This window comes from Osmia lignaria, chromosome 14 (assembly GCF_051020975.1).
Source record: "Osmia lignaria lignaria isolate PbOS001 chromosome 14, iyOsmLign1, whole genome shotgun sequence".
NCBI classification, from domain to species: domain Eukaryota; kingdom Metazoa; phylum Arthropoda; class Insecta; order Hymenoptera; family Megachilidae; genus Osmia; species Osmia lignaria.
Window position 1 is genome coordinate 5,349,629 of NC_135045.1, and position 11,229 is coordinate 5,360,857.

At 36.4% G+C, this 11,229-nt stretch overlaps 1 protein-coding gene across 3 annotated transcripts in view; it reads right to left on the minus strand.

Annotated features, from left to right (window-relative positions):
• Ptp10D (Protein tyrosine phosphatase 10D) overlaps positions 1-10,949 on the minus strand; it is a 41,489-nt gene extending 30,540 nt beyond the window's left edge. For 2 of the 3 annotated variants that reach the window (XM_034331249.2, XM_034331247.2), the window contains exon 1: positions 8,797-10,949. In XM_034331249.2, the coding sequence (XP_034187140.1) occupies positions 8,797-8,895 (99 nt within the window). In that variant the 5' untranslated portion in view covers positions 8,896-10,949. The remainder of the gene's footprint in view (positions 1-8,796) is intronic. The other variant, XM_034331248.2, reaches the window with a different exon arrangement.
• Positions 10,950-11,229: the final 280 nt, after the last annotated feature.

The window sequence follows — 11,229 nt, forward strand, 5'->3', positions numbered from 1 at the left end:
TTCTGGCATTTTCTTTTCAGGATCCCTACACTCAAATTTTCGAAAATTACCGAAATCATAGGCAAAGCCTATGGGTCTTTTAGGTTTCAGAATCCACTTGTTTAAAAATTATAAAAATCAAACATTTCCAGCGTATTTGATAAGTGAATATGACACCATATTGACTTATATCGATGATTCGTCGTATTCCGAAGTCCTATAAACCGAATGTGTAAAATTAGTTTTTTTTGTTATTTTCAACCATGTCCCCTAGTACCAAAGAGTAGGCTAGTACGGTATTTCGAAAAAATCGAAAACTACAAAGTTGCTGAAAAAGGCAATAATTTTTAGTCACCAAAAGAAAACTAACCCAAAGAAATATTAAAATAAAGAAAACTGGGACTAGCAGGGGATGGGGGTTTATAACGTTATCGTTATGCAAACTTTATATTCTATTTCCTTTTACTTATTTTACCTGAGTATACAAAATTTACAGATAATATAAAGATTTCTAGTGACCATCACAGCAGTGGACGTGTTAACGAACAAAGAGAAGCACATAAACGCGTCTCTGAAGTCCATGTTTCAATGAAGCTACACCTTTCGCCAGGCATCGCGTGGTAGAAAACGACTGTATCGCGAAAGTTTGCAGAATGAAGCTCTCGCGGGATGATTTTCAGCGGTAGTAGGATGAATTTGCACGCAAATGCTTCGATCGAATGAAAAGCATTTTACGGTCGATCGATGAAGAACCGTTTCTATCCGCCTCCGCTCTCTCGAATTGCGGTTCAAGCTACGTCCGCAATGTTCCGTTATGCCGTGCATTATTGTGCGAGTATTCAGTTCAGACACGTAGAAATTGTGTTCACGTGGGCCCGTGCACAATACCTATAGCCGGAGATGAAACGAATCCGGGATATTTTAGAAATCAGTGTCAGGAAAGAGTTGACAAGTGATAATTAATGATGATGAATTTATCATTCACAATTGAGCCGCTCATTTATTCGCCATTAAACAAAACGAAACAGTAGAGAAATTAAAATGTTAATCAAAACTAAAATTTTAAAAAATTCAGAAAGTGGAATTAGTGATTTTGTTAACATCCTGAATTAATAAAAAAATTGCAATTTCTATTTTATGTAATTTGACATGGCTAGATTTTTATTTGCTATACTTTTTTCTTTATTTGTATATAAAAAACTATTTCTCCTACATTATTAATTATGTCTGACGTTTACATAAACTGTTGCGTATTATCGATATTTCTTTCAGTTAAAAAAATAAAATTACAGCTATTAACAGAAATAAAGTAAACCGCAGCAGCCATGCTACACTTGATCGCAACTAGAATAACCAGAGTTGTTATTAAAAAGACTAATTAACAGGCAATCGTTAAAAATTTTGTGGCCTGAGCGTTTCTAGAGTTGCACGGTCGAAGTAGCTTATTACGTAAAGTTTAATTACGCAAAATCAAAAGTTGCGCGACTCCACGCACCTTATTTGTCAGACGGACGCATTTCTCGCAACAAATTCCTTAGAAGACGGCTCCTTTTCGTGACACTTTCCTCCTTTTTCGATTAAACGTGTCACGGTTTCCGTTTATCCTTTTTCATTCATTTTTTTGATAGAACACTCGATGTTATAATTTTTGAACCACAGTGAAGCAACGTATTCATAGGAAGACATATTCGTATATTATGTATGATCGAAAATTAAAAGATATCGTGAAATAACAATCGCAGCTATGAGTAACATTGCTACCGCAGATATACTAGAAAAGACGCGTTAGTCGTTTTTTCAGCGAATCGAACTTTGCACTTTAAAAACTGGTTATAACGTTTATCTGATTAAATACATATGCGAATTTCGACATTATGTTGATGAAATATTTTTGAATGCTAATACCGTCCTTTGAATCATTTGCAAAAAATGGTGTAAATTTTAAAAAGGTTGCTTCTTAGTTTTTTAAAGTATTCATTCTTGGACAAATTAGTATAATGTCAAGATTTAGATAATGAAAGATTTATAATCTGCTGAAGTTTGATTAGGTACTTATCATTATTTACTCGAATCTAGATTGTTGCTGGTTATTAATTTTTGTGATTGGCATACAGAATATTGTTGATTACTTCATCCTTTCACAATGAGAACTCAAGATACGATTGTTTTGCTTATCTCTAATTGTAAATAGAGTGCTAACCCCTCGGGTACGCTTCATGAATCAGATTCATCGTGCATTTCTTGTGCTAAAGTACAGAATGATGAGTCTAACATGACTGATTTGAAATAATATTAAACAAATTTAAACTAGCACATATTTGCTCATATTTATTAATTAATTAGCTCTAATCTTAAATCTGTATCCAAGGAATAAATGGTACTTCGAATGCCCTTTGTAATTACTCAATTAAATTAAATTTATAGTACTGATCACCATCGTGGCTGTAAAGATTTTAATAGCTTTTTTGTCTGATTCTCGAGAATTCATTGGTTGCATAAAACATCAGATTGCACAAGCTAGTAGAAACGTATCGAGCATCTGGTAAACAGGAAGTAAGATCGTTAATCGCATGCAGATTTTATCCAACGATTACTGGTTAGATCCAACTGTTGTCAGGATGTTGCATCGCCAGATTAGATTGTTTCGAGGAAGGATGATTATTGCTGGAAATTTCGCACATTTTAAATTCATCGAAACCACATTTTTCCCTCTTTATTCACGAAGGATGTGCTTCGAAGACAAAGAGATGAACTTACGGAAAACACCTTTAGTACAGAAGGAAGTATACATGAACATAATTTCATTTAAACATAAAACTATTGCTAAATATCACACCTTTTTAAGAATTTTACGAAAAATAGATCCTGATCGTTATTTACAATGAAACGAATATTTCTAACAAAAACATCACATTATTTTCATTGATACATAGAAATGTACTTAAAACTCCAGCTCCATTCCACCTTTCTATTAAAAATATTTCTTAATCAGGGTCTACAGTATGTAATTTATTTTTAGTATATACGATGTTCACAGCGAAGAAAGTTTTTCTAATGGAAATTTCAGTTTATTTTTACCTCAACGAGGGACGAACTACCTGAGGAAGGAAAGGGTTCGCTTTGGATCAATGGAAAACCCTTGAGTGGGTAAAATCAGGGATGAGCATCAGGGTAATCTCTGTAATCCAAACAAGCCAGGACGACGACCCAACTTTTCAATCACCTTCAGGACTAGGTAGTTTTAGTAATTAGTTGTTCTGGCTCAATTAGAGACAACCCTACTGTCTCCAACGTTATCACTATATTTATGGATGTTATCACGTAAGAAATTAGTGATAAAGAAAACTTAATTTTCGAAATGAATGTAGTGTCGTTTAAACAAAATATGCATTATGTAAAAGTATAAAATTTGTGTAATACTCTGTAAAATAGTATTTACAATAAAGAAAATAATAAACCCCAGGAAATCACTATTTAAATAAATGTTAAAACGGTGTGTACCGTTGCTCTGATTTGTTTGGTTTACAACACATCGCCCACCTCCGAGAAATTACCCTAATGCTTGTCCCTGCGTAAGATAGTTCTGACGGGAGTTTTTCGCGCTACGTTAACCAATGAACCAGCCAAGTTTCCGTCGTAACGCATCGTAAGCATAACGTAACGGTCGAGTTAAAGCTGACGATGTCAGTTATTCGCGATCCATTCGACGAACAGGGACTCCGTAGCGTAGAGAATGCTTAATTTAGCATGCGATCGTGAGCCTCGAATTCTGGGCCAATAATGTCACGGCTTTCTCCCGATCCATGCTTAGTGAAAATTCCACGACGAAATTTGAACAATTCGCTTCCAATTTACGTTTGAAATTTCAAATTCAACGATACATCGAAACTGTGCGTTCCAAAATGGCATGAATCCATTTGTTGGGATCATATGAGTTACTGGTATGTGCTATCAGCAATAAAGACGTTGATTAGTGAACTTTGGCAATTTCGAATATTCAATTGCTTTTGATAGCTTCAATCAGTACTGCAGTAACCTAAATTCCAGATACCTATAATTGTATTATCAATGACGTATGGAATGTATAACTCCGATATCGCACAATTAAGGCATACATGAAATTACGCAGAAATTCTATCACGAACTGTTTTTAATTTGAATTCTTGTTGCTCGATAATATTTGTTTCTTTATTCATGTACAGTGGGATAAGTAAAAATGGAAAATTTGAAACAGTAATATATTCCTAAGTTGTGGAATTTTAATTTAGAAACTTCTTTACTGCTGTTGAACGTTTTAATCAGTATTATTGATTAAGTTATTAATGACTGAGTAATTAGAAAATGAACAATCAATTGTCTAAACTAAATGAACAAACTTTTTAAAAGATATCAAGAAATCCTTTACTTTTCAAGATTCCAACAATTATAAGAAATCAATCATTTTCGGCCTAATTAGCATTGCTATAAATAATTGTTATAACAATTTTAAAACATCTCAGACATTTGAGCAATATACTCGTTGTTTAAAGTTTTGAAACATGCGGTCTCTTTTTTTTGTTATGTTAACACAGCCAGACGTATATTTCATTCGCGGAAAATTTCATCATAAATTACATTAATTGCACGAACGGACGTTGTAACGTTGAAAACAGAACCGATGCAAATACAATAACGCGAAAATTCTCGCTCGTCCGTGAAATCAGCTCGCTGCAACAAAATTGAAACAGATGTCTGTTATATTTTATTACCTTATCTCTTGTATCGTGCAGTCGAGTTAATTATAATTTCACCTTGTTTGCCAAACAACCGTGGAATCGTTTTCTACGTTACCTTCAACGTTTAGGCTTGTTTTTATTTTCATAAATTATCACTGCTAATTGATCTTTTGAAATAATAGAATTTTAGAAATCAGGATGTTTGCCCATCGTTCATTTGCATTCAAAACTTGTTCTTAAAGATAAACTTATAATTAGTGTTTACTGCTTTTTATCAGAAAATTACAAATGATGTTAAACCTCTATAAATGCATATATTGCTTAATTTTTTTTACACCTCTGGTAACAAATAAAGAATAACCTTAAAGGATGCAAAAATTCCGCAATTTTTTCTGTCCTTCAACCTGCGGCCGTTGTCTCCCATATCCGTTTTTCATTGTTTTTATACCGATCTTTATTCACTTTCACTTAACCTAGTTACTGTTCACCGACGCATGTAAATAATCTACTACATTATAATGTTCCATTCATACGTCGATATTTTGCGTGAGAACGTGGAAACAATGAAAATTAACTTGGGAGGCAACTATTTAAGACTAAAATGTTTTAGAAATAGATAGTCAAATTTCAGCATCCAAATTTCTTTTTCTAATTAACAAGTAAGTACATGCTTTTAATTTAGGACTGTTTATAGCAAGTACACTTCATTAACCCTTTATTGGTGCCTACAGGTGCTTAAAAAATTCATCAAACAGCATCTAAGTTATCGTGTTCCTAAGTACAACTTCCACCTTCCCCCTTAACGATAAATAATTATTGTTGCTAACAATACATTAATTAACATTTTAATATTATTTAGCAAGGAATTATGTCAGAGCTATAAATTTGTTGCCTATCACAGCGAAAGGATTAGGGAAATTAATGTTCAAATTATATTTGCTAATAATTCTCTTATTAATCACAGGTAAAAGTTTGAAAGTATCTTCATTCTGATCTATAATAGCATCATCCATGGAAAGATCTAAATGGAGTTTTTCAGTAATTAAAAAATAAGAAGTTACAGAATATTCCTCGAATGAAACGAAACTTTGCAGCCGAAGAACTGAGTATATACATTATGGTTTATCGAGAGGAGGAAAGTTTCTTTGGCGAAAGTTGGTTAAGCCAACGTGGTTCGTAGCAAATGAAATCGCTTCGCGCTCGAATGACAGACAACGCCTGTTCTCGATTGTTTTCAACGTGAACGAACTTTTCTTTTGCTTATTCATTGAATGGGAAAAATGTATAAATATTAGACTAAAATAGACTATATTTATTCTTAAAATAAATAGGAGAAAAGGATTAAAACTTTCTGGATAACCTAATAGAAAGATAATGATGGCATAGGACTGGCCTTCGCAATCACCAAATGCAAATCTGATCGAGAATGTTTGCAGATTCATAAAATATAAGCTCCGTGAAAATAAACTGTACAATTGAAAGCAACAAACTCGTAAAAATCTAACAATATGACAGTTCTTACCGGAAGGCTACAGTATTTCCATTAATCGGAAGTAGCATGTGATCTGTTCTAAAAGTGATAATACCATAACTATAAAAACTTTTCTATATTATATTTTACACATTATTTCAACGATATTCAGTATTTTCCATTAGCTAATTTTTAACTAAATATTATAAATAAAATCATTTCTAATTAAATAAGTAAACATCAATTTCTTTACGAAGAGTTAATTGTGAGTGATAAAAGTGAATTTATGAATGAACAGATCTTGAATTTAATTTTTCAACAGTTACAACTTTTTCGATGTTCCGTAAAAGGGCGATGTTAGATAAAACCAGCAACCTTTGTTACAACACAGGGAAATTAAAACCTATTACGTAATTAAGTGTACGTAATAGCCATGCTGCGTGACGCGTTAAATACTCAAATTAAGTAGAATGCTGAACTGGCTGAGATCAATCTCATAAGCCCTATTTAATCTATTGCTGATCCATGCTGTTCTATTAAATAATCTAACTAATCGTTGGAGTGGTAAAATTACTAATGCTTGAATTATCTCGATTTTAAAATTGAAATATCTCCAGAAATGATTGATTTTCCTAATATTATACCCTCGTACTTCTATTACAAAATAGTTCAAATTAATCTGCATAAAAAATAATATGCATTTCCCTCTTCGGTGCATCGTTGCACTTGTAAGAGAATTGAAGCCATGAAAAAATATATCTTCTTATATCATTCAATCTTTTTCTCAGAAACATCACGTAGCAATAACCCAATTAAAAATACTTAATAGGTAAATAAAAGCAATACTTCTAATGAATATTGGTATTACCTATATTAATTTCACAATCTGTAAGTTCCATAAAATAAAAGCTTTCGTTTCACGGAAACTCAGTATGGTGAGTAAACGAGTAGATAAGTAACGCTCGTAACTTGTTGGACCACAAATTCAGGGGTCAATGGGCATCGGGCTGCGAGGAGGCATTCTCGACAGCTGGAAAAGTCAGACGAGTTTCGCAACGCGGAGACAGAAATCGGCCACGCAAAGAAGACTAGATATTGACAGTGTTCCCCTTCACCGACCACGACTCACATTTGCAGTGAACGCTCGTAAACTATCAAGCTGAGGGAATTTCAACTGAGAAATGCTCTAAGTTCTTACGACAGTTGATAATATTTATCTCGAGACATTTTTAACTGGGTACCACTACGGTTGATGTCGCAGAAGCTGATGATGCACTTCTTCAAATGCAACGTTAGAGGGAACTTATTATGGACACAATTTCGGAAGTTTATTTTGAAAACATGGTTTTCTTATACCAAATACCATGTTAAAGCTCGGCTCTTTTTGTTTGAAATGAAAAAGATAAATAATTACTCCAAATAAGATAATAAATAAACTCATTTGAAAATAGAGATATAGGCAGATGTAGGTCTAATATCTTATTTGAAAAATAAATCATTTCTAAATAATTTATTTGCCAAATATTTTATCGTGTATTTAATATAGACGATAACAAGAAGAATGTGTGTCTTCTTGGGGAAATAATAATGAAACACGAGTTTCAATGTACGTCTGATAATCGTAGTTATGAACAGAGGTATGTAAAATTGAGAAGCGTAGAAATAACGACTAATTCGAATTATATAAATCTTATATAAGTGTTATCTGAAAGAATGAATAATTCTTCTTTACCAGATACTAACGTGAATAGTGATCTATAAGAAGAAATATTTATGATAATGATTCTGATATTCTTTTTGAAAAGAATAACGATATTTCTTTCATTTCTTATTCAGAAATCAAAGTACTTTTACATTATCATTTTAAAGAAGAAAATTCTATAAGGTTTCTTTTACAAAGAGAAACGCTGACAATACTAATAACAAAAATGTATTTTATTTTTATGATACTTATGCCGGTTCATTATGGATACAAAAATATTTCATTAAATGTCTCTTCTTCTTTATTATGATTCTTTCGTTTCATGAAACTTGTTGACTTGAAGTCACTCAGTCGAAATTTTAAATCAGTAAGTAAGTACGTATGCGAGTAAAGATGGGGTAAGATTTATCGATCAATTGAAGTATATTTTATTTAATAACCACTACAATTATAGACAACAATTTATATAAATGGTCTTTGGTTAATACGCTTACAAAGGAAGTACAGGATCTTTGGGGCACTGATTTGGTCCAAACATGGCACAATTATAAAAGACCATAGACGCAATATTTCTGCAATATCATAAAGCCACATCTCCTAAATAAAGGAGAAATTTTAACATCCAGTTAACTATTTAAATTGCATTAAGCACCCAACTGAATTTCTCTCTTGTTTTGGAGAGGTAAATATATAACTTTGCAAAATAATTTTTATTAGGGTTTCCTTGCAATTGTGCAAAATTTGGGCCTAATCGTTGTTTCGAAGGTCGTACACTTCCATCGTTAAAATCAGGTAGTCAGAAAAACGTTGAGCATAAAGGAGGTTTCGAATGCCGTAGGTCCGCGCGTGCAGAGACTCTGTCTTAGGAAGGCATTCCAACAACACGTCCTACATTCATACGATTATCCATCACCTCACGTCCTACTCACCTCGGCGAGTAGCGTCAGGAGTAGTAGAAGAGTGCCGCGAAACCTGGACACAGGCCACGGTGAATCGATGGCCACGTTCATCATCCTTAATAGAATCATGCTGACAGCGATGCAGCAATTGTATTTTCCTCTTTTCCTTTTACGCCGTACTTCCTCTTCGATTCACATTCACCGTATCACAGAAACACTTTCGGTCGGTAAGAAAGCGCGCGAGCTAAGCTCGTGTCTGTTGATCGATCGACGACACCGGGATCCGGTATCACGAGGAACCGCGTGTCCCAACCTGGACGCCTCGCGACAACACCTGTTCGCACGATTGACAGGTACTATACTGCCGGTAACAGCACTGCTGATCACTATGGAGCCGTGGAAGAACGACAGCTGCCATATCCGAGCTGGGTCGAGTTTGGCTACCCGGAACACTTGTACGCCTCTCCCCTCTGCGTTGTTCCGGATATACTGGTAGGAATGTTGCAAACGACAGTTCAGTGCTGTCTCTGAACACGTTCTTCCTGATTAATTACTTCGCTAAACACTTTGTTCGACTCAGCCTTTGGGACGTCCCCTGTTGCTGCTGCTGCTGCTGCTGCGACTTAGCCGACTGTCTTTTTTCTTGTTCTATCGTTCATTAACCTTTTAGTTCCTCCTTTCGTCATGACTGTTAAATGTATGCAACTTGTACGACGTTTTCCACGTGGAATGTCAAGCTAGAAAGTCGACGAACGACGACCACACGGACGACATGCTTAACCGAGGTATTAGACGGACTAATAACTGTGTTCATCGACGATGGACATGGTCGTTGGAGACATTGCAGGGGGCCATTTCTTCTCTTCGAGTGCAATCTAAAACTCTCGGCGTGGAATAGCTGCTGGTTGGTAGGATTCTACCTCCCAGTGCGTGTACCCCTCCTTGTCAGCTCACGGAATGGGATAACGACCCGGAGGGATGCTACCCTCCAGACGAGCTAACGAACCGAGCGAGCCGAAATCGAAGATGTCACGGTTATTAGACAATAAGATCCTCCTAAGACTGTCAATTTGCTTATCAATAGATTAGCGGAAGTTTAGCTTGTTCCTTAATTATTTTGTACCTTGGGTGGTTTGCGTTTGACGAAATGACTGGAATGTACGAAGTTCGTAAAAAAAAAGAAAACGATAATACGAAAATATTAACTATTAGAGGAGGATGATTCTTTTGTTTGTGCGTCTGATTCTGATGCGGTGTCTAAAACGACCTGCGTTAATATTGCTAAATTATGTAAATAGCATTACAGGACACCGAATGAATTCGAATCGTCTATCCATACAGTCTAGCGTGATTTCTTTTCATCCATTGTCTTCGTTCTTTTGCATTTATAATCAAGCTACGAACGAAGCGTTGCAAAACTTCGGGATATACCAACGATTGTCACTTTCGATTCTGCATTATTCTCGGAATATCTGCCGAAACGTGCCGCAACGTTCGATGCTCCAACGTCAAGGTGAAACGGCAGCCGCACGAAGCTATCAACGCGAAAGCAAAGCACGTTTTATACTTTCGTTCGATGCGGTCGTGCCTACTGACAGAAACGAGTTCTCATTCTTTCGCTCACTGTCCAGGCTGCTTCGCCACGAGAAAGGGCATACCGACGAAATCAATATGTCAATAACAAGGTGGCAGAAGATCGTACGTGGAACGAGCAAACTGTTGAACAATATCCACATACACGTTTGTCAGCTAACAGTCCTCTTCCATACATGCACATGCACACACACCCACTCCTGTTGTCCTATTTCACCACTGGAGCGTCGTGTCAGGGGTACTAGCACATCCGTGATCACATACTGAAGAACAACACTTCGGGCACATCACTGGAAATGAGTACACTGTCTTTAGGAACAACGAAATGGTATTATACACGGATCCTTTCTCCAAACGGAACGTAACGGCAGAGATCCAGCGCTGGAGCAGCAAGGAAGAAGTGACAGCCAGGAGCAGTATAGGCGCGGGTCAAGTCCTTGCCACGAAAGCAGAAAACGAGGAGGTCAACGTAAGATCAACGGCAGCAAATACGCGGTTTCGTGCGACGAGAGGTGCACTCGGTCAACTGGCGCGCTTTCATGACGCCTATCCCGGCGCAACGGGACCTCGGCTGCTCTCTCGGCACTCCAACTCGTGTCTCGCCAAACCAGCAGCAGCTAAATCGCTTGCCTTGCCTCGTCCCTGGCCTCCCCCACCGTTCCTCGGCTAACCTGACTGCCTTTCCATTCCATTCGTTTCTTTCTCTTTCTCTCCAACTCTCTCTCCATCTTCCGACACCACTGCCTGTCCCGGTCGGATACCCGGCGCAGCCGCCACCACCTCCTACTTCACCGCCTTACCCATCCCCCTACACTGAACCTAGCTCCGAGTACCCCCACCACTTTTCCTGCTCTGTTGTTTTCTCCCTCA